A 26,065-nucleotide genomic window follows, 5' to 3' on the forward strand; every position below is an offset into this window, starting at 1 on the left:
TCCCCTCCTGTTCCGGGGAACTGGCTCTTGTCTCAGAGTGCAAGATTGCCTTCTGCCCAAGGCGGAGGTGTTTCAGGCTGCCCGTATGACTGCTGGACCACTGGGGTCCCCAGCTGCCGGCATGCTGCCAAGGTTTGGAAATGCAGCTGAAGCTTTTCCCATTTCTGCCTTTCCACCTCTTCCAAGAGCGATGTCAAGGCTGTAATGCATGCTACCTGTGGTCACAGCAGGTGCCTGGTTGTGGCTGATGTCACCGTTTTGTGGCTTATCGTCCCCTGGGGAGGTTTGAGGGTGAGCAGGGATGGTGCCAGCCCAGGCAATAGGGCATTAGCACTTAGAGCATCCTCACAAGGGCTGCTTGGTTTCTGCAAGTGTCACAACAGAAACTGGTATATTAATTTTCTAGAGCTTCTTGTGATGATTAATTGAGGCTGAAGATGGAAGATTGTGGGAGCAGAAGTGTGGCAGGCGAACACTATCTGTCAGCAGCTGCTGGCTTGCCTCTCACTGTTGTAGAAAAAAAGCTGACAGGAAGGCGCATTGCTCCATGGAGTTTTTACCTTTGCCAGGGCATACACTTTCATGAATGAATTAAGGCAAAGAATGTTTTTCAGTGTAGCTGTGTAAAGCCCGGCCTCCTATCACACCGGCTCGCCTTAGGGGCCACCTCTGAACCAAGTGCCTCGTGGCCATGCGATGTTTTTAAGCGGTATCTGTCAGCAGAGCAGGAGGGCTGCCAAGAAGAAAATTCAGCCCCAGCCCAAACTCAAAGGCTCCCCTGTAAGATGTAGTTTTTGTTTGGTTTCCCTTAATACATCAGAAACTCACAGGGCACAAAACTGACCCTGTGTGAAATCTTACGCCGGCCCTCCTCCTTTCTGGAGGAAATTAGGAATTCATGCTCCAAATCATGCCTGTTTTCAGAAAGCAAGCTGCTGCAGCACCTCTCTGGTAGTCTTGATCTAGCAAGACAAACAACTGCCATGTAGACCTCCTGTCATTCTTTATTTTAAGTAAAGGTTAGGACACTGTAACTAAGCGATGCGAGGAGGTGGACTTGCTAATCCACCAGATGCAGGTCTCTGGACATTCTTGGTAATAAGGTGATTATTAATTCTTCACAGCTCGCTGATCCGTGGGGGAGGCTGGGCTGCACAGCTGCAGTCTGAGCGTATGGGCGCACTTGCAAACAGGTTTCCTAGGGACGCTGTTTGGGCATGAGTTAAAGTAGACAAAGGTGACTGTGAAGTCTCTTGGTCCTACACGTCGCCAGGCTCTGGCTCTCGCTGCCCTGCACATGCAGGGGCCGAGGCTGCTGGATCCACATTCCTTGTTCCAGCTGAAACCCTTCGCTTCACCTCTGTGCTTGAGGAGAGGACAAGCGTCATCTCGTCTGCCTCAGGTTTTCTCTACGTGCTCTCCTGAGGGGTGCTGCTCTCCCCAGCTGGCCCTGGGACGGTGGGGACGGGTGTCCAGGGAGCCAGGCAGCGGGGCACAGTCGCTCTGGCTGGCATCGCAAAGAGCAGCTTGTTTTGGTAGCTCCACCTCAGCCGGGGTTCGGTCTCTGTGCTAGCAAGTATCAACTGTCTCATGGTGGTTTGTTTTTTTTTGACTCTTGCAGGTGGGAACAGCGAGAGCTGCCTAATGGTAGAGTCTACTATGTAGACCATAACAACAAGACCACCACGTGGGAGAGACCCCTTCCTCCCGGGTAAGGGGCTCTGGGGACAGCTGCCATCTCGGATACTGAACTAACTTGTAGCCGATGCACAGGAGTCTGTGCAAAAGTGGGGAAGGTGGCAGGAAGGTCTTTTCATTCCTAAAAAGAAATGGAGTGAGATGACCACGTGTTTACTGGCCTGAAAACACATGCTGTGTCCTCAGAAAGGTCTTTTCAGCATTTGTAAAAGGGAAAAAGCATTCCAGTCTGTTGTGTTTTGACCTCTGTTAGAGGATTATTTTTTTTTAAACAGTCCATGGAAATCACTAATCACTTGCGCAGCAGCACAACTGCTTGTGGGCAGAGCAGAGGGGGTGGGCCTTTGGGATGGGGACCAGGAGAAGGGAGAGGAGGGGCATTGTCGTCACCTGGAAAAACAGATGCTTCTAGATGAGGGCTGAGCTCCTGTGAGCAGGAACAGGCACACTTACTATGCCCCAAACCTGGAGCTAGACCCTGGACTCTCTCAGAGGAGGTTCTCGTTGAGGTCTGCTTGTGCTTGAGAAGATGATGCTGCTCAGCTCCATGAGACCTGCAGGAAGCACTCTGCAAGACTCACCTCCAGGAGGGCCATGCTTTCATTCGCAGGCGTCTGCAGGTCTAAAGGCTGAACGCAGCCCTGTGGGCCACGTGCTTTCCAGGAGCTTGTTGAATTCTCACCTCTTAGTGCTCCTAAAAGCAGAGAACTTGAGAACAACAGTTTGGCTGTATCTAGACTGAGTTTGTTCAGGGCTGGGATGACTGAAGTGTGCTTTAACTGCCACTATAATGCGTGGAAGTGAAATACAAACCCGTCCTGTTCTCCTCCGTGGGAGCCTACAGGTTCCTGCGGGCACACATTACCTTCAGTTAAGCTGCAATACCTGCAGCCGCTCTCTGATCCTACAACAGCTTGAAATCTGTCTGGTGTTAAAAGAGGGAGGCTGCTACCTGGAAGGGTAGGTTTGGGAGTACCCCAGTGTGCTGCTTCCCTCCTGTGCAGGTCTCCAGCCCGGGGCTGTGCCGCTGTCGGAGGTCAGCTGTCTTGGACTGATGGTTATGGCATCGTGGTGCAAACTCTGCTAGTGTCTAGGCATCCCATGTAGGCTTTGTGTGCCCTTGCAGGGAGCTGCTTCAAGTCTTAATAGTCTTTTGTATATCCTTCTGGTGGATCTTTGTCCAAAAGAGCCCCTTCAGCTATGAAATTGGTGGCTGTGCCAGAGCTGGGAATGGAGCCCTTTTGTTAGAGGGTATCTTGGTCGTGTGAGAGGAGCCAGAGAGCGAGTGTCTGAAGCCAGCCTGTAGTGTCAGAGCAAAATGAAAGATCACAGTCTCCATAGCTGGACCCCTGGGCCCAGGCAGCTCTTGGCTCTTCCTGCCTTGGAGGACTACGAGCTGCTTTTCTCACATGTATTTCTGAGAGGCAGAACACAATGTGCTGAGCCAAGCCACTGCACGGGGAGCACAAGGGGAGTGTGACAGCTGGGGAAGCGGTTCATAATCCCGTGCTCCTCCGTTGTGCTTTCAGCACATTCTGGGGCAGCAGCTGGATATTTTCAAGATACTACTGTGCATCCAGAGCCCTGGGGGCAGCCCTCAGCTGGGGGCGATGGGAGGTTCCTCTGTGTGCCACCACGGGCTGTGCCTTCTGACGTGTCCAGGGCTTCTTCCTGCTGCCTCCACACCAGCAGCTGAGTGGTTGTAGGGCGGCTGGAGGCACCTGCCAGCGGGACTTGCAGAGCTGTCTGAGGACAGTGACACCTTCTTCTGGTGTTTCCAGGTGGGAAAAACGTGTGGATCCCCGAGGCAGGTATTACTATGTGGACCACAACACCCGGACCACCACATGGCAGCGCCCCACAGCCGAGTACGTCAGGAACTATGAGCAGTGGCAGTCCCAGCGAAACCAGCTCCAAGGAGCCATGCAGCAGTTCAGCCAAAGATTCTTGTACCAGGTGAGAGCCTGGGGCAGTGGTGGTCTCACTCGGCTCTCCCACTGGTCTCGGCTGGGCTGGCCTGGGAGACACGGAGCATGCGGACATGCTTGCTGGGCTGCATGGGGTCTGTTGGTGAGCTCAGCAGAGCAGCGCTTGGACAGGAGAGCCCACGGGCTCCTCTGCTGTGTGCAGAGAACTGCGCGGGAGTAACTTTCTTTTTATAAAACAGCTTGCATGGTCCTGAAGGGTGGTGGGAGGTGTCCTCAGCAGCCTGACCCTGGTCTCCCTTCAGTGCCAGCGTGGCTAGGCACATGCTCTCTCCTGTGGCTCCCATCAGGCAAGCCTTGCTGCTGACCTGTGAGGCTTGCAGAACTCGTTGCATGCTGTTGGAGCTGGGCATATGCTGAGGAAGCTGTGGGAGCCTGGTCTGTAGTGGGAGGGGAGGCTCTTGGGGCTGAGCTCATCCCTCCCCCAGTCTCCCTCGGGCTGAGGACAGTGGGGCTGGGCCCTGGGTGGCCGCAGGAGTTGGGTGCAGGTGCTGACATGGTGAGGGCTGCAAGAGCCAGGGGACCAGAGGGCGCAGGGAGTGAGTGCTGCTGGGCTTGGTGAGCTTCCTCCTGCTTTTTCTGCTTCTTCCCTTCACTCCTGGTTTGGGCTGAGTAACTGTGTTTCGTTGCTTGGGGAATGGGCTCTCGACAGCCCTGCAGAGCACTAGCTCTTGGGCACAGACCACTCTTGTCCTGGCCTTGCTTTTGCTGCCGGAGCTGGGACCCAGCTTCAGTGGTGGGTAAGCAGGGTGGTGCTGGTGGCCGTTGTGCTGCCGGGTGAGCAGTGGTTGGGAGAGAGCCGGGCAGGAGCGTTTCCGACTCCTGGAGTGGTGACGTCCCAGCGATCTCTGCTGTCAGCCAGCCCCGTGCCTTGCAGAGGCCTGCTGCAGTGAAAAACACGGCTCCTGCCAGAAGGCAGGGAGGTCTGGTGGGGCAGGTGTGGAGCGAAGGTGGGCAGAGCAAAGTGGCCAACTTCTTCTCATTGATGTTTAGCTCCTCTTGGAAAAAGCCGGGAGGCTGACGTGTCCCAGCAGCGCTGCTAGTGCTGGTGCGAGCTCTGCGCTCCAGCGAGGAGCTCGATGCTCTCTGGGAGGAGGGTGCAGGCAGAGCAGTTGTGCAAAGTCCCTTCTGCGTGAGGCACAAGCGGGGCCTCTCCCCGGGGGTGCGGGAAGCTGCTCTGCCCCCCTCCCCTCTCCTGCCCTCCCCCCCCCAGACAGCTATCCAGCCCTTCCAAGCCTGGCAGTGGGAGCTGGGCTGCCACGGCTCTGCTGCCCGCTGCCTGCCTGCACTGCTCCGCAGCCTCCAGGACCACTGGAGGGGGGGGGGCATGCAGGAGGGGGCTTCCACCAGAGGCCAGACCGGGCTCCGTGCCTGTCACTCGCTCCCATCTCTGCCATCGCCAGCCTTGGAGCCGCTCCAGTGCTGTGTGATCGCCCTGGCCGGGCTCCGCAGAGTGCAGAGGGAGGGACTCACGCTCCAAATTTAGCCTGATGAAATGATTGTACTTCTTGTTTCAAGGGCTCTAGTGCCAGCTCTGCCTCCTTCCCCGCAGGGGCTTTTTGCTTTGCCTTGCCCTCCCACCTCCAGCATCCACCTGCCCTCCGTGCTGGGAGAGGAGGGTGGGGAGGCGCTGAGCAGCGCTGGGTGCTGCAGAGCCCTCTGCCCTGCCGGCGGGCACCTCGGTGCCACAGGGCTCCCTGGGCTGTGCCTGCGCGCAGCATCCCTGGCACCGAGGGGTCTTGCTGTCACGAGGGGCCGGGTTGCTCCCAGGGGATGTGGAGAGCTGCAGCAGGGCCCGCTCTCGGGAGCTCTGCCCTGGGCTCTTGTGTCTCTGCCCTGTTAGTTTTAATTAGTTATTTTTAGGTCACAGTGAGGCGATACCTCTGGATGTGACTTGGCTGCGTCTCTGGCCAGCCTGTGTAGGCAGGGAGGGCGTGGAGGCTGCCCCGTGTCCCCAGTGTGCTGTGCTGGGCTGGCTGCTGCTGGGACAGTGCCTCCTGCACCCAGTGCTGGCATGTGGGGCGAGGGACAAGAGACGAAGCTCGGAGAGGCACGGACTGTGCCAGCCCCATCCCTGATGAATCCCAGGACATCCTCAGGGTGCTGGGCTGCCATGGGGTGCCCCGAGTGCTGGTGGCTGTCTCAGAGCGGGGGGCCCTGGCACCCCAAAAGGTTGTGGGAACTGGGGCTGCCCCCTGTTTCGGGGTGGGAGGGATGGTCTGGCTGCGGGTGGCATTTCCTGAGCCCGGGCTGGCTCCGCTCCCCAGCCCAGTGCCGGAGGGCTGCGACGCCAGCCTCGCCAGCAGCTGGGTTTCGGGAGGTGCAGTGGAAATGCCTTTTCGGTAACAACGCATTTCTTATTTAACTGTTCAGAGCACTCGTGGGCCTCCCTCGCCCCTGAACACTGGGACTGCACCTCCATCCCCAGGGTCCTCCTTCGCCCCTGAAACCCCTGAATGCCGGGGCTGCACCTCCATCCCCAGGGGCCCCTGGTAGAGCTGGAGACCGGGGGGGGGGGGGGCTCGTGCACAGCACCCCAGCCTGCCCCCCCTGTCCCAGGGCATCCCCCGGTTCAGGCTTGGTGACAGCCACCGGCTCTGCCCACCCTGGGGAAGAAGAAAGGTGCTTTGTGCGGCGGCCCCCAACCTGCCGGGGGGCGGGGGGCACGGGGCCGCCCGTCTGCCCGGGATGAATGTGGGCTCAGTGCGAGCGCATCCCGCACCCCTCGCCCTGCCGGGAGGAGGGGGCCGCCGGCCGCCAGGAAGCGCTGGGCGTGGACAGGGCTTGTGGGAATGATTTCATTGGAAAGGCCTGCGATATTTTTTCCCCTCTTGTGTGTGGTTCTTGGAGGAGGCTGGAGGTGTATCTGGTGGGGACAGCCGGCGGGAGCTGAGCAGCCGCACACATCTGGACCCCACTGTGCCGTCCCGCTCCCCTCCGTGCGGCACAGCCCCTGCCCCGCTGCCCCCTTGGCTGCCCCAGCCTCTGTTTAGTTTGTGCTTTTTTTTTTGCTTCCCCCCCCCCCCCCGCCCCCCTTTGAGATTGCAAGTTGGTTTTTGTTTTTTTTTTTTAAGTTCTCTGGGAGCTGCGGGCCAAGGGGAGGCGAGTGGGAGCAGGGGCTCTGCATTCCGCTCTTCCCAGACGTCCCTACCCTGGTTTTTATTTTGTGTTTTTGCCCTCTCTGTTGTCTTTAGTCGTCCGGCGCCCCGTCTGACAATGATCCTCTCGGTCCCCTTCCTCCCGGCTGGGGTAAGTACTGAGCCACCTCACCTGCCTGCCACCGTGCTGGCTGGACAGCGGCAGCACCAGTGTGGATGGGGACGCTGCTCCGGACCTTGCCCGTCCCGTGGGGAGGATGGTGCTGTCAGCAGCTCCTGTGCTTCTGTCCTAGGCATTACTGGGAGTGGTGGCTGGGGAGCCAGTGTTCCCCGTGCTCTGTTGCATGTGGGGCTGAGTCTGCCTGTGATTAGCACGATCTCTGATTTGAAATCCAGCTTTTTTTCCCTTTTTTTTAAACCCCCCACCACCACCACCTTTTCCTGGAGGAGTTCCCAGCCTCTCTCAGCTGCTGAATGCAGAAGTGCTTGTGGTTGTTCTTTGGACGGGGGCAGAGGTTGGGGATCCAACTCCTCGCTTGTCCCCAAACCCCTCCTCTGCCAAACGGGGATCTATCCCGCTGCCGTGCATGCCTCCGGGGATGCTTTGCCCCAGTCCACACCAGGGTTGGGAGCTGGCAGGAGTGGGGCTGCCTGTCCTGCCCCCATGGCCCAAGCATCATGTGCTGGGATGTTTTGAAAGGTCCCTGTGCCATCCCCAGAGCAGAGGGGCCCCCCCTCCACGGCGAGAGCATCCCCTGGAGAGGGCAGGCTGGGATGCTTGTGGGTGCAGATGGGCTGTGCTATGCCAGGGAGGGCAGGAGAGGGGTTAAAACTGTGGGGAACTTGGAGCAGGGCCAAGGGGACCCAGGCTGTTATGGGGGTCTCAATGGGGACTGTGCTGGAGCCTGTGCTACCGTGCTGGGTGGCCCACCTCCTGCATCAGCAAGCAGAGGGGCCCCATCCCGTGTCAGCTGGGCAGGCTGGGGGGTGGCACGGCTCTGTGTGGGGCTGAGCACCCTGGGGTGGGGATCCTCAGGGTGCATGAGCTCTCAGAGATGGATGCAGTCCTGGTTGTTGTATGCAGAGTCTGCCAGAGCCACAGTGTGGGGGCTGCTTCCCGTGGTCTGGGAGCAAGGGTGGGGGGGGGGGGTGGCAGTGGCTGGGAGGTGACAGGGGAGCGTGCGTGCAGGGCATCCCTGCCGGCATGGAGCAGGGCCCTGCACGTGGGGAGTGACGCAGGTGCGTGGAGGGATGGAGGTGTGTTTGCATGTGGGGCACACGTGTGGGTGGGGAGGCAGCGAGCGTGCGTGGGCGTGTTCAGGGGGGTGCTGGGCAAGAGACCGAGCAGCGTTGGCAGGTGGGACGAGATGGGGTGCGCAGGGTGGGTGTGGGCACGGTGGGGAGCGGGTACAGGATCACCGCTGAGCCGGGGCGTGTGGCGCCTGGTCATGGCTGGGAGGCTCGTGCTGTTCAGAGTGTGCAAATAGTGCTGGAAGCGTGTGTTGGGCTGGGGGTGCCCAGGGAAGTGTGTGAGGCTGCAGGCACGGGGGCGGGGGTGTCGAGCAGTGGTGCTGGGGTGAGTGGCATCGTGTTGTGCCTGTGTGCAGCAGCAGGAGGGCACGTGTGCCTGTGCACGAGCATGCTGGGGGCACGAGCCGTGCACTGGCGACAGGGCCACACAGGGAGTTTGGATGCATTTGAGAAAGCACCTGCAGGTCTGCCTGGAGGGATGCTGCGCTTGTGGACGCTGCGTGTCCGAGGAGGGGGTGTGTGCCGCCTGCCCAGAAGGACCCGTGGCTGAGCACGCCCCTTGTGCCAGCCTGGCAGTGGGTTGGCAGGACTGGTCTCTGCCATTGGACCTCCCTGCACGCTGGCCTTGGGGGCACGGAGAATGTCAGTCTTTCCTGGAGGTGCGGCAGCTTGGGCATGTAGAAGAAACGTAGGGGGTTTTATAGTGCCTTTTCCAAACGAGCCGGGGCAGTGCCAGTGGGGAGGTGGGACAGGGGGAGCTGACGAACTTCTCATGAACTGGGAAGGGGAGGGCTGTTCCTGGGACTGCAGGTCAGTGCTGGCCAGGGCGCTCCAGCTAACGCCTCCTCTCTCCCTTTTTCTCTTAGAGAAGAGACAGGACAATGGGCGAGTGTATTACGTGAACCACAACACACGGACCACCCAATGGGAAGACCCTCGCACGCAGGGGTAGGCAGCCTGCGGGGAGAGCAGGGAGGATGCTTGCTGTTTTGGAAGGTCCGTGTGATGGGCTACCGAGCGCCCATCTGAGAGCTGTCTGCCGGGGACCGAGCGGGCTGCAGCGCTGGGGAGTCAAAATCAGTGAGAGCCGCAGGCAGTGCTGGAGCACAGGAGGGCTGGGCACTGCAGTCCTGGGCATCGTGGGGCAGCGCTCCAGCTTGCGGGAGCTGGGGTAGAGATGAGGAAGCAATGGGGAGGACTGTAGGGCTTTCTGAGCAGAAAGAGGCGCTTTCTTCTTGCCCTGGTGCTTTCTGGCAGGGCTCTGCTTGGGCTTCTGAGGGCGCTGGGTTGCGGCTCTCCAGAGAGCTGCCCAGGCCCCCACTGAGGTCCTCTCTTCTGCAGACAGAGAGCGAAGCTGTAACTGTGGCCAGCCCTGGCCATGGCCGAGTGCAGCCCAGGCAGGGCTGCTGTCTCGGGGTGCAGGCAGGCGCTAATCCCATGCTGTGAATCCTTCCTTTTGCCTGGCACGGAGCTGCAAACTAAAGGTGGTTCCCAAGGGCAGCAACTTGGAGAGCCATGGTTCGGGGTGAGGGATGCCTGGTGACCCCTTCCTTGTCGGCAGGATGATCCAGGAGCCGCCGCTGCCGCCTGGCTGGGAGATGAAGTACACAAACGAGGGTGTGCGCTACTTCGTGGACCACAACACTCGCACCACCACCTTCAAGGACCCGCGCCCTGGGTTCGAGTCTGGGTAAGCGCTTTTGTGCTGGGCCCTTCGCCTCGTGGCTGGGCTGCGCACCAGGAGCCGCGACCGCCTGTTTGCAGCTCCTGCCTTCCTGTGGTCGTGACACGGAGCGGAGGGAGTGGGTCAGCTTTGTTGCAAAGAGACTGAGTAGCGGGTTTAAAGTCTTGCGTTTGGCTCTGAGAGAGGAGAGCTGCACCCCAGAGATCTTCCTCCTGCCTGGCAGGCGATGAGACTGCTCACACCGGGGCAGGTGGGGGTGCTGAGCCGAGGCCCATGATGCTTTTGCAGGAGCAAGCAGGGTGGCTCCCCAGGGGCGTATGACCGGAGCTTTCGCTGGAAGTACCACCAGTTCCGCTTCCTCTGCCATGTGAGTAGAGCAGAGGGCCCCAGAACCCCGGGGGCTGCTGGGCTGGCTGGGTGCGTGGATGGCCTGATCCTGTGGGCAGGCGCAGGTGAGGAGAGCTGCTGTGCCAGCCTACGCAAAGCCTGGTGTCTCTGCCTTGCTTGTAGTCAAACGCGTTGCCCAGCCACGTGAAGATCAGCGTTTCCCGACAGACACTCTTTGAGGACTCCTTCCAGCAGGTGAGGAGGTGCCAGGGCCGCGGAGCCCGGGGAGGTGCGGAGCCGGCCCTTGCACCAGCCTGCGGTGACGCCTCCTGCTTCCCCCCAGATCATGAACATGAAACCTTACGACCTGCGGCGCCGCCTGTACATCATCATGCGAGGAGAGGAGGGCTTGGACTACGGTGGCATTGCTAGGTGAGCGCTGGTGTGCCGGACCACACGCCTGCTGTGGGATGGGGCTGTGCCCGGCCTGCAGCGCGAATCCTGCTGGCATGGGGGCCTGTCCAGCAGCTGCACTCAGGGTCTGCAGTGCCTGCGTGGGCGGAAGAGCCCAGGGTTTTTCAGATGGGAAACAGTGTGAGTTTTAGGAATGGTGGACCATTGCGAGAGCATCGCATCAGCCTGTCCCTGGTGTAGCAAGGGCCGGGGGACCCAGCTGGGGCTCTCCTGCTGCCCCTGGGGTGTAGGGGTGATGGGTTGAGCAGCCTCTTCTCCCTGCAGCCCACCTTCGCAGCTGGCGGGCGCTGCTGTTTCTTGGGACAGTCGGCGTGTGCCGGGGCGGACATGGTGTGATGCAGTCACTGCAGCTTCCATCTGCCTGCCCTGAGGATGGTGTTACCACAGAGCGTGGGCTGCGTCTCTGCTGGAGGAGGGGTCCTGTGTCCCCACGAGCCCCCGCTGGCTCACTCGGGTTGTCTGCTTTGGTGCTGGGCTAATGCTTCCCCTGCCTGCCGCCCCGGCATTCGTGCTGCCGTGCTCTCGCCCGCTCCTCCTTTGTGGTGCCGCTGCCCCCGGCTCCGGTGCAGGGGCTCCTGCTCTCCACCTCTCTCTGTGTCCTGCCAGTGGTTTTACCCTATGGTAGGTTACGTCATGCTGTTCTACCACAGGGTAGAACCACGGACGGGATGCCGGGGCTGCTTCTGCGTCTGAGGACTCCTGTCTCCTTGCACGGCCAGGAGAGCGAAGCCAGGACGGTGTCCGTCCCGCGCTGCCTTGAGGTCGGGGTGGGGCTCCCGGGGGGCGCCTGTGCCGAGAGGCTCGGGAGGGCTTCGCACAGCAGCGTGCGTACGTGTGCGACAGCCTGGTTGGGAGCGAGCCCTGCGGTGCCTGCCGGGATCCCTGACGCCCCAAGTGAGGCCTCTGGCAAACCGGGCCGTTTGTGGCTGGTGTCTCCAGAAGCACTTCACAAACCACGCACAGCACCCCTGGGGCTGAGGACGCCCTCGCCAAGTCACACCAGGGCCCAGCGCTTGCACCACTGCCCCGAGGCACCTGGTTCGCACGGGGGGGGGCGTGCTGCAGAGGCAGGTGGCTGTCCCCTCCTGCCCACAGCCCCTGGGCGCCCTGGCTCCTCAAGCCGCTCGTCACCTGTGCTCCTCCTTCCTCTCACCCCAGGGAATGGTTCTTCCTCCTGTCCCACGAGGTGCTCAACCCCATGTACTGCCTCTTCGAGTACGCTGGCAAGAACAACTACTGCCTGCAGATCAACCCAGCCTCCTCCATCAACCCCGACCACCTCACCTACTTCCGCTTCATCGGCCGCTTCATCGCCATGGTAAAAGCCTGGGGTGATGGGGTGAGGGGTTGGCCAGGCGACAGAAGACAAGACACTTTGTTTCTGCCCGTCCATCCCCCAGAGTGGGGGCCTTGCAGGGGACGGGAGTGGGCCGTGGGGTGGGGGGCCGCTCTGCGTGCTGTGGCTGTTTGCTTGGCACTGCTGCCCCCCTTCAGCCCCTTCTCACTCAGCTGTGAGCCCGTGGGAGACAGCTCATTGCGGGGGTGCTGTGGGGAAGGCTGCGGGGTGATGCGTTTTAAATCCAGGGGATGGCCGTGGGGCCAGAGGGGACCTGGTTTCCCAGGGGCTGTGTGGTGGGGATGGCTCCAGATCTTTGGCTGCCACCCCAGGTGCTGTCGGGTTTGCAGCTCCACAGGCTATTTATAGCCCCAGCAGTGTGAGGTTTTCCAGCTGCCCAAGCCCCGGAGCGGCTCCTCCCGTTCGTCTTGCATTCCTCAGGGCCAAGGTGCCGTGGGGTTGCCCAGCTTCGGGCTGGCAGGGGGGCTGCCAGGGGTTCCCTGAGCTTGGGGAAGGGTCCCTGGCCCGCCGCCCTGCAAGGTGTGCGCGGGAGGCAGCCGCAGGCTGCGCTGGCCCCTGCTCTGTCCTGCCCTGCCCTGCTCCACGCGTTGCAGGATACCAATAAAACCCCAGACTATTACTCACCGCTGGGCTGTTCTAGACAAGCGTCTGCATTATTTTTGGCTGCCTTTGCCTTGGGGCTCCTGGAAGCCAGGGATTCAGGGAAGCCACAGCACAGCTCTGTTTAAACAAGTGCTCTTAATAGAGCTGTGAGGGGAGAAGGAGACATGGTGGAATTCGCAGTGGGGAGGGGAGTGGGCTGCGCACACACCCACGCCAGGCGAGCCGCCCCCAGGCAGTGCTGTCGGGGGGAGCCCACTCCTCCCCACCACATTTGCCAGCCAGGGGTGAGTGCCGCAGCTCTGGGACCCCGGGAGCGATTCCCCTTTGCCCCGCAGCTCCCCCAGTGCTGGAGTATCATCTCGCCCCGTGGGTCTGCCCTGGGGTCCCCCATGACCTGGCACCACCTCCCCGCCGTAGGCTCTGTATCATGGGAAGTTCATCGATACCGGCTTCACGCTGCCCTTCTACAAGCGGATGCTGAACAAGCGGCCCACGCTGAAGGACCTGGAATCCATTGACCCCGAGTTTTACAACTCCATCGTCTGGACCAAGTGAGTGCCTCGTGCTCCCTTCTGGCCTGGGCCTGTGCTGCTGTGGGGGAGGCGGCGCTCCTCCCCACTCCTCCCCACGGCCCCTCGCTGCCGCTGGCTGCTTCCGTCAGAAATCACATCCCGGAATCACATCCCGGTGTCCTCCCGCAGGGAGAACAGCCTGGAGGAGTGCGGCCTGGAGCTGTACTTCATCCAGGACATGGAGATCCTGGGCAAGGTGACCACCCACGAGCTGAAGGAGGGTGGCGAGAGCATCCGGGTGACGGAGGAGAACAAGGAGGAGTACATCATGTGAGTGGCCATCCCCAGGCCCCTGCCGGGTGCTACCCGTGCCGGCCGCAGGGCAGCTCTGGGATGGGAACGTGGGGCTTGGGACGTGGCTGCTTCCCCGGGCTACGTGGCCTGTGACAAGTATGGGCTGGCGCGGTCGGCCGAGCTCCGCTGCGGTCTGGCTTGCTGCTGGCTGGGCAGTTGCCAGTACTTTCAGGAAAGAGGAGAGGGGAGAGAGGGTGAGACTTCTCTCCCTGTCCTGTGGCTGCACACCCTGCCCGTCTGCTGCAGGGCTGGCTGGGGGCTGCCAGGGCGTTCTCCTCTTGCGCACGGTAGGCTCCGGCCACGGGACGCAGCTTGCACCCCTCATCCTCCCGAAGGCCGCTGGTCTGTGTTCAGAGCTGCCTGCTGTTCAGGGCTGGGAAGCAGAGAGAGGAACCCACGGGTGGGAACTGAGGGCAGCTCTGCTGATTTGCAGGAGCCCCTCTCCCCCTCCCCATGCACGCGTACGGCTCCCAGGGCCCTCCCCGCAGCTGGGAGGGATGGTGGGGGTTCCCCATGCCAGGCCAGCGGTGCTGGCTGCCTGCCAACCACTGTCTGCCTTTCCAGGCTGCTGACGGACTGGAGGTTCACACGAGGCGTGGAGGAGCAGACCAAGGCTTTCTTGGACGGCTTCAACGAGGTGGTGCCGCTGGAGTGGCTGCGGTACTTTGACGAGAAGGAGCTGGAGGTGAGCTGGTGCCTGTGCTGGGATGGGGACATGGAGGTACTGGTGCTTCCCAGCCCGCTGGAGGCTACCCAGGGAATGGCACACGGTGACAGCAGAGCGCACGGGCTCCACTTGCACCCTCTGCCCCACAGCTCTGCTGACAGGGGTATCCTCAGTCTGGGTGTTCGGGTCTGGGAGGGTGGCTCGTTGGGTCCATTGGCAAGAAAATGTCTCAGTGGAGGCGAGGAATTCCTCCCAGACGCCTCTGTTGGCCGGTGCTGGAGCCTGTGCTTTGTGAGGCCCAGCACCAGAGGGGCTGGTGTTCCGAAGCGTGGGTGCAGGGCCTTATTTCTGTTCCCCCACTAACTGTCCCCTGTCCCCAGCTGATGCTGTGCGGCATGCAGGAGATAGACATGAATGACTGGCAGAAGAATACTATCTATCGGCACTACACCAAGAACAGCAAACAGATCCAGTGGTTCTGGCAGGTCAGTCCCAGTGCCGGCAGCACCTCTGCTGAGCTCTGCAGCCCTGGGATCATCCCCTGCCGCGGCCCAGGGCTGGCTTGGGGCACGCAGCCTCGCAGGCTGTCAGGAAGAACAAAATACAACCACGAGCACGTGTTCAGCCAGCAGCATCTGGCTGTGGCTGGCGGAGGCGCTGGTGCCAGCACAGGGGCAGCGGGGAGCACGTAGTGGTCAGTGTGCTCCTAGCAATTAGCTGATGCTTTTGGGCAGGACGGCAGAAGAGGGTGACATGTAACAGAGCTGCGCCAGGTCAGGCGGTGCTGCTCCGTGCTGGCCCGGAGAGAAGTGGGTCAAAAATGTCTCCAAAGGAGGGCAAGGGGGCAGAGCTGCTCCCTGCCGGCCCCGTGGGATGCACCCGTCCCCAAGGGTGTGGGACTGGAGGCGAGGGCTGGACCGCGTGCCCGGCACGTTGCGCTGCCCTGGGCTGCGGCTAAGCCCGGCCAGCGGGCGTGGGGTGTTGGTGGCAGGAGCTGCACGGCAGGATGGTGCCCCGGGCCCGGCTGGGCTGTGGGCTTGGGGGGTGACAGGGATCCCATGCTCCTGCCCCGTTCTTGTAGGTGGTTAAAGAGATGGACAACGAGAAGAGGATCCGCCTGCTGCAGTTTGTGACAGGGACCTGCCGCCTGCCCGTCGGGGGGTTCGCGGAGCTCATCGGTGCGTGTTCCCGGGTGCCTGGCATGGGCAGGGTCCCGGGGAGGCGAGGGGGGCAGCGGCTGCGTGCAGGGGGGCAGGTGGGACCTGGCTGGCTGTGTCTCCACCACAGAGTGCACGTAAGCAGTGAGGCAGCTGCAGCGTCTGAGCCTGGTGATTTAACCCGGTGGTGTGCTGTACTCAGACAAATTCCTTAGCCGTGAACTGTAGTGCCACAGTTAACTTTGTCAGTCCAGTTTATAATCTCATTTTGAATGATTTTTTTTTTTTTAAATTCTGATTTTTGTGCAATGAAACCCCTCTTCTAGAAAAACCACAGTGTGGCATTATTCTGCTCTCATCCTTTAATTTGCTACTTTCTGGGGCCTGTACCAGCCTTTCCCTTACTTTCCTGGAATTGGTGGCAAGCTAATCAGCTAACTTAACCCGCTCATTTATTCTTGCTGGCATATTAGCTTTTTTCCAGCCCCCTGGAATCTCTCCAGTATTCACAATCTGTTAAAAAGCGACCTCAGTGACTCAGACTTCCTGAGCCCCAGGTCCTTTAAAACTCTTGGATGGACCCACTCAGTCCTGTGGGTCTATGGATAAATATGTCCTGGCACTTGCTGTTTAACCGTCTCGCTTAGAAGCCGTGCTGTTACCCTTCTGTGCTGTGAAAGATGCTTTTCAGCTTTCCTCTTTCTTTCTTATTTTCTGTACATCCTCTCTGCAAAGGGCTCAGAACAGGCAGTGAGCACTGCTGCGGATTTATGCCTCCGTGTGTCTCTGTGATCATCAGGGGGTGTGATGCTGTGATCTGCTGGCTAACAGCATGTTAGAGGGGTTTTCTTTTTCAGCTCCTGGTCATGTAATGATATTTGTTGTGCTTGTAATTAACAGGCAGCAATGGGCCCCAGAAATTCTGCATCGATAAAGTTGGCAAAGAGACATGGCTGCCTCGGAGCCATACATGGTAAGTCATTTCTCCTTAGCCCCGTTAGGAGCACGTGGGGACAACTGCGAGCAGCCTCTGCGCGGCTGCACAGGGCCCCAGGCACCCTCCATCCTGGCCGCCCACGTTCCTGGGGGATGTAGCTGCCATTCCTGGCTGTGCGTCTTAATGCAGCTGCTGTGCGCAGCTGAGGCTGGAGAGGACCCTGCTGTGGGGAGGAGAACTGGGATCACGGCGCTGTTCCCAGCCTCTGCTGTCTCTCCAGCTTTAACCGTCTGGATCTCCCTCCCTACAAGAGCTACGAACAGCTGAAGGAGAAGCTGCTTTATGCAATTGAGGAAACGGAAGGATTTGGACAGGAATGATGGAGCTTTGGTGCTTTCCCAGGGCAGAGGGCCCTGGAGTGCTGCCGGCCGGTGGTCCTGCCTGCTGGCGCCCGCAGAGCCCAGCGCTCGGCCCTCTCCGCAGGATGGTGTGCAGGCAGCTGCGGACGCTGTTGCTCTTGTTCCTGGGCGAGATCTGCACTAACGTGGCCCTGGGGGAAACGGGTCCGCGTTTCTCTTCCTAAAGAAACTTGAGGTGTGCTGGAGAGGTAGACGCAAAAGCTTGGCCCCAGTCTGCTCGTGAGGTGCGGGGGCTGGCACCGGGGACAGGGCACAGCCCCGGGCCTTGGCAGGCAGCGCGCAGTCACCGAGGCTCCCCGGTTCCCCCGGCAGACACAGCGAAATGAGATCCAGGTTAGGCACCGGCTGGTTTCCACCCGCTAGCGTGTTCTGCCTTTTCAGGGCATTTTGATAGATTCAGGTGAGGAGGGGAAATGGCTCTTGAACCGACCCTCGGGTCACTTTTGGGCTCTGTCCTGCACCTGGCAAAGGTGACGGGGAGCTCCCAGCTGATGCTGCTGGGGCTGACCACTGCACAAGGGCCAGGACTGCCCCATCCCGCGCCAAACCCACAGCCGCCGGCGCCCAGCGCCTGGCTGGCCACGTCCTTTGTGTGTTTTGATTTGCAAGAGCGTGGCCCCTGTGCAGTTGTATCTAATAGCGGTCTGGTGCTCGGAGCTGGTGCTCCACAGCAGCCTTGGGGGCTCCGGTCACGTTCGGGGCACATCTGGCCTTTGCTTGGTTCGTGGGTTCGGCCCTAGCGCCCCATGGTTCCTGTGTGGCTGGTCGGGCTGGTGGCAGAAGCTCCTGGAGCTGCGGGTGAGGGCAGGATCAGGCCTCTGCCCCTCGCCTGATGCCCAGTCTGCTGCTGCCCCCCGCCCCGGTGTGCTCGGGGCAGACCCACCCGCGCAGGCGTTGGTGTACATAGCTGTACATAGGGGAAGTCTACAGCTACAAGACACTGCAATAGCTTTTGACTGGTAACCAGATAGTTTTGTACTGCACCATCCTGCCTCAGCGATGCCAACTTCTTGTGCAATAAATGATAAGCAGCTGCCGAGATGTGTGTCCCTGGTCGGTGTCTCGCACGGGGAGACAGCCTGGTGTGACCCCTGGGGTGTCTGCGCGGGGGCTCGGCTGAAGGGACATGGCGGGTGCCCAGAGCTTGTCAATGAGGTCATAAATAATACGTACTTTTTTCCACACACACACTGCACAGGAGCGTCAGGCTGGGCGCAGCGCTCCTGCCTGTCTTTGCCCAATCTATAATAACACGTTGCTAAAAACATCTCCAGGGCTTTGTCCCAGAGCTGGAGCTGCCTCCCTGTGCCACCATGTGATGAAACCCATAGCGGCGTTGGCGGAACTAAATCAGGTGCGTGAGGTCAATGTCCATAGGCCGGTGGTGGTCAGTAAAAAATCCAGCGCAAGCAGAACTAAACAAGCCCACTGTTCGTATCGCTGGGGGCCAGCCTGCAGCCAGGAATTCTGCCATGCCGTGGCTTTTCAGCAGCTGCCGGGGCTGGTTGATTCTTTGTGTGGGTTTGGGGTTTTTTGTTTTGTTTTTGGGTTGTTTTTTTTTTTAATAGTCTGTACATGTGCCGCACTGCGGGAGATCTTTGCCAAGCACGGCAGAGCCGGGGCCAGCCCTGCCCCAGAAGGAAGCTCCCCTGGCTGCGGGCAGGCCATTCGCCCTCCTGGCCTGGGAGGTGGCAGGGGAATTGCAGCCACCTGCGCACCCTCTCCCTGCATGGGACAGTGACATGGTGCCAGGACAGAGCTGCTGTGTGAGGGAGGCTCCCCAGCGCTTCCCTGGTGTCCCGCCAGCTGAGAAGCCAGCCTTGTGTTGGTGCCACCACAGATGTTTTAACGACAAGGCCTGAGAAGTGAGCAGAGAGGGGCTGGCGGGGCGCTCTGCACCGAGCCAACAGCCCGGCCATCGCCCCCGTCCCTTTGATGGAAGCTGTAACAGGCGCTATGCTGACAGGCAACAAGGTGCTTGGGGACTGTGCAAACAGGAGCCAGATTAAATACAGATGTCCATGTTACATGGAATCGGCAAACTGTAACAAATTGGGCCTGAAAAATGCAAATACGTATGCATGCTGCAAGCCTAATATGGTAACGGCCTGCTGTCGTACTGAAGGGAAGGTGTTCTTCGGTGTCATAGCACCATGCAGAACCTCACCAGAGCACCATTCCCATCGGCTCCCCATTCGACCACTGCAGAGCATCACATACACAGTTTTTTGTTTGGGTTTTTAAGTGTCAGGGAACAAGCCAGCAAACACTGCTTGTCACTGGCCAGCTAGAAAGGACAGCAAAAAAAATTTTAAAAAGTCACTCTGTGGTGCCGCTGGAGCTCAGCACCTTCTCCTCAGCTCTAAAATGAATCCATGCTAACAAACTGTGTCTCACACGGTAGTGAAAGCTCAGTGTCAGGTAAGATGTGTACCCAGAACAAAGGCTGACATAGCAGGTGGTAGAAAGCCTCAGCTGCTGGCCCAGAAGTGCATGAAGGGGTGCTGGGGGAAGGAAATGTGCTGCGCTGAAAAAAAACATTAAAATTTCTCCCCTGGCTTTTACTGCTTCCCTGCCCAGTGCTGAGACCCCAGCTGCCAGGCCTGGCCCCCCCCCCCCCCGGTAACCCTCTGCTTGTTGCTGGTGTGAGATCTATCCAGCCACGTTATGATGAGCACAAAAAGCAGGTGCCAAAGCCGAGGAAAGCAGAGTGCTGACCATTTCACCAAGAGAAAAGAACCCAGCATCAAAGTGATTTAGTTTACAAGATTTTTAATTTACAAATAAAAAAACTACGCATTTTACTTTTTCTCTTTTTTCTCCTCTTTCTTGATGTCACTCTTCTCCTTGTCTTTCTCTTTCTCATCTTTTCTCTCCTTTTTACTTTCTTCTTTTTCCTGTCCTTCTTTCTTCTCTGCATCCCTGTTGGCAATCTTGTTGTTAATGAGGTTGTGCAGGGCAACCACGGAACGGATAAGAGAAGCCAGATATACTACTACCATCTGGTCATTGGTCTTCAGGTAAAAGGCCTTGACAAATTCTTGCAGGTTAACATCTGGTAGCAGGTTGAAGACATCCTGAAGATGGTAGATGATCTGGTGATTGATGGGGAGTTTGCCCATGGCTACTTTCTCTAGGTAGCTCCTGATGTCCAGAAGCTTGGAGTTCAGTCCCTTCAAACCATGGACCTGATTTGTGATCCGCTGGGACAAAGTGCCCACTGTCGTATCCTTGATATCTCTGAAACACCCACAACAGAAAGAATCAGCATTAGACCGCTCCTTTGCATTCTCATTAAGAGGTGGGCACATTCACTCTTAAGTGAAGATCTGTTAAGGTATTTCCAGCTTAAAAAGAAAAGCAGTTTGAAGTGCAGCTGAAGTATAATGGACATGAATGCTGCAAGTCAGAGAGTGAGAACACACTGGTGTACGTTACAAAGTACACCTAAAAGAGATCACCGTTGTATCCTGTGGTGAGTGTATGTTCTCTTTGGAATAATACTTGTAACACCAGTTAGAGGGGTAGACAGAAAAAAGGAACAGGATTTCCAGCTGGTGAAAAGGCGACGTAGTTTGTGTAGTGACTGCTCTCTTGCGCTCTCTTTTTTGACTGGAGAGCTACAGACCCATCTGCAACGCTCCTGGTCAGTCCTGCTTGGTGAGGTACACAGCAGCCGGACACAGTTCCAAACGATGCAATATTCTGCAGCTTTGCTAGAATCAGTATGTAGTTTACATCATCTCATCAGTGGGCAGTCACACTTACCGCTAGCAGTAAGTGAATATGCCAAGTGAGACTGCTAAATGAATATGCTCTTAGAATTTAAGTAGTATGTTTAACAAGATCACGTTTCCTCCAGGAAGCTGGCACCGGGAGATGCCAGATGGATCGCATTCACTGCTACGAAAGCCTTGTAAGAATGCTTTCATGCTAAAGATGCTTACCGTAGCAAGTGTTCAACACCAACTTCCTCTGCCTCCTCTGCTCCGATCTCGCTAGTCACGTGCTCAAACGTCTTGGAGGTGGGAGTGCCATCCTTGGAAGCGCAGGGATACAGGAGACAGGGTCAGACTGGGCACAGAGCTGACTGCAGGTACAAAGGCGTGCGCCATCTCACCAGTGGAGGCGTCTCACATGCCAGCAGCGGGGCAACTCAACGCTGCGGCGTGAGACTAACTGATGCAGTGCAAGACTAACTGACACTCGTTTATAGGATCAGGAAGAGGCAATGGGGCAAATTATGGAAAAACGGTGTATCAGGGGACTGAAGTACATTATTGCTTTTTTTTTCTTGATTTAAGTAGTGTTACCAACTGTCACAAGCCCAGAGTCGCTAGAAATTTCTTCTTTCCTGTGCTCTGTGTAATTTTCAATTAATGTATTTTGCTGGTCTGTGTACTGGTGGGTACAACGGAAAGTCTCACTAAATACCAGCATTATTTCTTTCTTTCCTGATACAACCTTGTTGCCTTTTGGGATACCTTTCGTCATCCTGGTACTTGCTCTCAGCCAGTATGCTGAGAAGCATGTAGTGATTCCAGAAAAGAAAAAAACTAATAAGGAGCAATCTCATTAAAGTTATAACTCATACACTGGATATTAAGGACGATGTTCAAAAGATTCACATGCTGAATTTCTAAGAATGAGATTCACCCTTCTGTTTTCAAAGCCATTACCTGCACCAGTATACAGCTATAAACAGAAAGCACTACCCAGATTATTGTGAATTCACAAAACTAAGAACAAATTCTGCAAACCTAACATCTGCAATACTGGGAGCAGCTTTATCTCCATAGTGAGGGCCTCAGAAAGGCGAAAGGATCAAACTTTTTTATATACATCCAGAATGTAATTTAAATCAAACAACTGCAAATGAAAAGCTGAAGCTGACTTACTACTGTGTGGTGTTTGTCTGCATGGTACTGCAAGTGATTAGTAAGTGTTGCCTCATGCCTGACCTACCTACTCAGCACTGGCAGGTGCACAAATGAGTAAGCGCGCAATTAAGCGGAACACCTCTGCCAACAGGCTGACATTAAAAAGTGCTCCAATCTGACTTTCTTCATGGCCACAGACATGACACAAGCAGGTAAGGAGCATCTACATCATACCGACAGCTGAAGCTGAGGAATTCCTTATGTCAACCAGTAACACACAGCTTTTCTTCCAAGAGCACTGGTGGATGAAAGCTTTAGTTACAAATGCTTATATTACAACCGGGATTTAACCTCTGGTTTCAGCAGATTTTGGCTGCAAGTCACAGGCCCTTGCTAGTAAGTGCAACATCCTGTATGTAAAAGACAACTGTGTGCCAAGGGATATGCATCTTTCAGAAAACAAGACAATCCTAACAGCCATCTTTTAAGGGAAACTCTTTTCCTAGGAAAAGGCAGAGACGTGTTAAATACTCACATCATGAACTTCTTCAACTGAAATATAAGCTTCTGTGGGCAGCCCCAGGTCCTTTGGCTTCACATCAATAATCACCAGCACCTTACAGAAAAAGCACACATTTCAGAAAACCAGGCTTTGATTCAAAGACTAGAAAAAAACCACCTAGGTCAGCTCTGCACTCCACAGCAATGGTACAGGGGCTGCTCCAAGGCGTTAACTTCAGGCACTGAGAAAAGACATCTGTAGCTGTTTCAACAGATTCCGACCCGAGTTCCTCAATTACTTTATAGCTACCAGGTCTTCAACATGCTGTATCAGTACGTTAAATGTAACAAAGGTGGGAGCCAAAGTTCCTAGATCCCTCATTTAGGAAGAGAGAGGGGAAAAAACCACAACCCTCAAAAAAGTGCTGCACTTACAGAGTTAGGACAGTATCTTTTCATCAGTTCATTGATGGCGATGTCATTCTTGTGCAGTTTAGGGCCTGTGTGGTACCAGCCAACAATTCTTTCTCTAGCTGAGCAAAACCAGAAAGGATTCTAAATCAGAATCGCATGGTAAGACAACAGCAGAAAGATTCAGGCAGAGACTGAATTAGCAAATCAAGGGTGAACATCTGATGCGTGTAGATGACGAATGTAAAGCACGGGGAAATGAATTACAGCAGGGAAGACAATCACATGGCTACTGACAAAGACAGTTTACTAGTCGTACTTACTTATCATAGCTTACTAATCACATATATAACTTTGCCCCTAGATTCTTAGCTAAACCTATTTGATACCATTTATTAATTTTGCAGATAACAGGATCTGACAGCTTAAAACGGTGACATGTAGAGATGCATATACTCTAGAAAGTAAACTGTATCATGAGAATGACAGTTGGTCCCAGGGCTAAGAACAGGAATTGAAGTTATGACTAAACACTCAGCTTTAAAATCTCAAACTGAGCAGTAAAGACACTTTTTAAAAAGCGGTGAAGAGCAATTAGAACTATTACTTACAAAATGTGAGTTTGTAATGTTTACATTCATAAAAAACTGATTTCAGGGCACATCTGTATATGACGGGCTACAGAGGAGAAAATTTTTTAATTCTTCAGAAATAACGGCATTTTTGAAATCTGAATTATTCTGAAGATATAAAGCTGTCAGTAGACTTGAAAAAACTAGAAAGGTATAAAGTAATGCGTTAAGAACACAAACCACTTGCGCAAACTAACCCATGGAAAACCATCAGCGAAGTGAAAGTGAAGCCATGCAAGGAATGAGCACAGAGTGACTCCTTACGTGAGCAATTAACTCTCTACCTTACCATGAATTCACTTCCTCAGACAGTCTTGAAGGTTTCTAGGAGCGTACCCCTGACTGCAAGAAGACCTCAACTTACCGTTGACCTTCTTAAACATTCCATACATGTTCTCCAGATAGTCATGGTCTAGAAACCACACAGTATCATCCTTGTCATCCTCATCAAAAGGGACTGGGAATGAAACAAAACATCAATATTTAAGAATCCAGCTTCCAGAATGAAAATGTTTATAGAAACACTGAGTTTTAGGGTATCTGGCTGCTAAAGGAGAGTGGATTTTCATCCGTTTCAACTGTTCTGCAACACCATGCTGCGCAAACTAACCTGCAGCGCTGGTCAGTTCTCTCAGGTATCGGCTGCCTCATAATTACAACAGTTTAGAACTGAGGAATGAAATGCAAAGCATTCTGAGGGTTATCCTCAGTGGACACCATCAAGCATCACAGAGCAATCCTCCCACATACAAAAGTGACTCAACAGCGTGCACAGACATTTGATATGATAAACTGAGCATCCCAGCAGACTTTATAACTTGTGATCAACCACAGTCTACCTAAAAGAAAAATTATTTTTCAGTGTAGAACACATGTCATCAGCACTTTTATAGACTTCTAGAACACCACGAGGCATTTTAAGTAAGGACTATTTACCCTCAAGTAAATAACTAGTTACTTTATCAGTTAGCATGTACACAGGCACTCAAGGCTCAGTTCTGAGAACAAAGACTGGTCTCAGTCTTTCAATTTACAGGTATAGTAAAAGCTTCACAGTTTAAAGGCTGTCAAAAAGACATTAAAACCTCTTTTCAACCCAGATGGAAAAAAGTTCTTCCAAAAACTGGAAAAAAAATAGTCCACTTGAGAGAAGAGCTCCATATAAATTGCAAAACTCCATATATAAACTGAGATAATTTTGCTTTGTCACAGAGTAGCCCCAACTGGGAAGGAAATGATCTAACTAACACAAATGGGTCAGCAAAAGCTGTGCATTCAAGAAGTAGTTTACTATCGCATGTAAGTATTTAAGAGGAAACTATTTCAACACTACTAACAGCATATTTAAGGAAAGAACTAGTATTTAACTGGACACAATTTGCAGAAAAAAAGTAAAGCTAAAATATACATTAAATCTTTACACAAGCAGGTAACTGCTACATCAGCACCAAGCGCTGATGATTTCTGTATGAGCTGTTGAGACACTGATCACTCAGCAGAGGTCAGCGAGTCCAATGCAGCATTTTAAGAGAGGTTTACACCTTCTCCCAAAACATTCCACATTGCACAACACTACAGGGAAGATGCAGCACAAGACTGGCTGGAATAGGTGTGTTTTTGTCAGCACTTAGCATTTCTTGTTAGATGTAGGCTGATTTGTACACGGAGGGAACAATCTGTGCTCTGGCAGGACGGCTTAAAAAAAACCCAAACCCAAATGCCATTCATCTATTAAATAATTCAGGAGGTTTGAACAAGGGTAGGTCACCCAAACTCACCTGCAAAACTGTTGGACACATCTAGTATTTTTTTCTGCCATGAGCCCAGCAGCACACCAACAACTCGCTTCTGATTTCCAACTTTTCCTATTCTAAATGGAAAAAACTGTCAGTTCCTACAACAAAAAGCCTGATTCAAGAAAGAGGGTAACAGTGGATCGCTTGCTTCGCCTAATTTCTGTAAGTTAAACAGGACGTGTGCTGGAACAGAAGACGATGCGTTATGATTGTTTTACTACTGATTGTTAATTTACATCCAGAAATAGGCGTTTCAGTGGCCTCAGAATGAAACCTTGTAACCCAGCGATGCAGAGTGAGGACTACGTGGTCTGATGCAGCTAACGAGGGGGAACGTGACCCAAAATAAGCACCACTGCAGCCTCTCCGCAGGACAATGGGCTATAAACCAGTGAGTAAGCTCTTAAAACTGCTCGGTGTCATCCACAGCTTGCTTTCACAGCAGCGGGCTTGCTTGCCTTCTGAGGCTTTGGATAATGACATTAGAACTGCCTGTCAGTCGGCGCAGTTCAGCTGAGGCAGGCCGATCTCCCTGGGCGCGGGGAGCGGTACGCTTTACCCCCCCTCAGCCCGCGGCGGCTCCAGGAACGAAGCCCACTCCTCCCCTGCCGGTGTTGTACCGAGCCGAGCGCGGCCGGCGGGCCCGGGCAGAGCGCTGACAGCCCCCGCCGGCCCCACGGCTCCCGCCCGCCGGCCTCCTCCTCCCGAGCGACCGCCGGCGGCACGGCGGACCGGGGGCTCCCGCAGGCCGCGCTCCCGCCGCCCGGGGATCGCGGCCCTGGGCACCGAGCGGCCGGCCCGGGCCCGGCCGCGCCGCTCCCCTCAGGAGCGGGGTCCCCCCCACCCCGATCCGCCCGCCCCGCCGCTCCCCTCGCGGCCCGGCCCGGCCCATGACCGTGACTCAGCGCCGCGGCTCCGCGCCCGGCCGACCCCACCTGTTGAAGTGATCGACGACGCTGAGCAGCACCAGCGGGTGCACCACCACCCGGTCCACCGCCAGCTCCGGCATGGCGCCCGCCTGGCCCCGCTCCGCCGCCAGCCCAGCCCGCCCGCCCGCCAGCACCAGGCCCGCTCCCCGCCGCGCGGCCCCGCTCCCAGCCTGCCCCGCTTCGGGGCGGGGCCGCCGCCGCCATCTTAGAGAGGGCGGTGGCGGCGGGACACCATCTTGGAGAGGTCGCGGGAGACGGACGCGCCGCCGCCATCTTGGGAAGGTGCGTCTCCGCTGTCGGTGGTGCGGCACCATCTTGGGGAAGTCGGGTCGCTCCGCCCGGAGGTGAGGGGCGGGCCGGCGGAGCAGGGAGGCGGGCAGCCGGCGAGCGGCC

General features: G+C 56.4%; 2 protein-coding genes across 6 annotated transcripts in view; one reads left to right on the forward strand and one right to left on the reverse strand.

The window, feature by feature from the left end:
* Positions 1-17,562, forward strand: part of WWP2 (WW domain containing E3 ubiquitin protein ligase 2) — a 43,395-nt gene extending 25,833 nt beyond the window's left edge. For 4 of the 5 annotated variants that reach the window (XM_055727007.1, XM_055727010.1, XM_055727009.1 and 1 more), the window contains 16 exons: positions 1,622-1,711; positions 3,480-3,654; positions 6,878-6,932; positions 8,899-8,980; positions 9,594-9,722; positions 10,005-10,083; positions 10,227-10,298; positions 10,387-10,475; positions 11,676-11,835; positions 12,895-13,028; positions 13,179-13,319; positions 13,908-14,028; positions 14,391-14,495; positions 15,092-15,188; positions 16,068-16,140; positions 16,385-17,562. In XM_055727007.1, the coding sequence (XP_055582982.1) occupies positions 1,622-1,711; positions 3,480-3,654; positions 6,878-6,932; positions 8,899-8,980; positions 9,594-9,722; positions 10,005-10,083; positions 10,227-10,298; positions 10,387-10,475; positions 11,676-11,835; positions 12,895-13,028; positions 13,179-13,319; positions 13,908-14,028; positions 14,391-14,495; positions 15,092-15,188; positions 16,068-16,140; positions 16,385-16,484 (1,702 nt within the window). In that variant the 3' untranslated portion in view covers positions 16,485-17,562. Of the gene's footprint in view, positions 1-1,621; positions 1,712-3,479; positions 3,655-6,877; positions 6,933-7,996; positions 8,692-8,898; positions 8,981-9,593; positions 9,723-10,004; positions 10,084-10,226; positions 10,299-10,386; positions 10,476-11,675; positions 11,836-12,894; positions 13,029-13,178; positions 13,320-13,907; positions 14,029-14,390; positions 14,496-15,091; positions 15,189-16,067; positions 16,141-16,384 lie in introns of those variants that run through there. The other variant, XM_014277807.3, reaches the window with a different exon arrangement.
* Positions 17,563-19,278: 1,716 nt separating this feature from the next.
* PSMD7 (proteasome 26S subunit, non-ATPase 7) lies at positions 19,279-25,834 on the reverse strand. The gene is made up of 7 exons (XM_055727012.1): positions 25,679-25,834; positions 24,726-24,817; positions 23,312-23,404; positions 22,340-22,437; positions 21,939-22,019; positions 20,471-20,562; positions 19,279-19,763 (listed from the first exon to the last, which is right to left on the reverse strand). The coding sequence occupies exons 1-7, from the start codon at positions 25,750-25,752 to the stop codon at positions 19,325-19,327; spliced, it is 969 nt and encodes a 322-aa protein (XP_055582987.1). The 5' UTR covers positions 25,753-25,834; the 3' UTR covers positions 19,279-19,324.
* Positions 25,835-26,065: the final 231 nt, after the last annotated feature.

The sequence above is a fragment of the Falco cherrug genome, chromosome 14 (assembly GCF_023634085.1).
Source record: "Falco cherrug isolate bFalChe1 chromosome 14, bFalChe1.pri, whole genome shotgun sequence".
NCBI classification, from domain to species: domain Eukaryota; kingdom Metazoa; phylum Chordata; class Aves; order Falconiformes; family Falconidae; genus Falco; species Falco cherrug.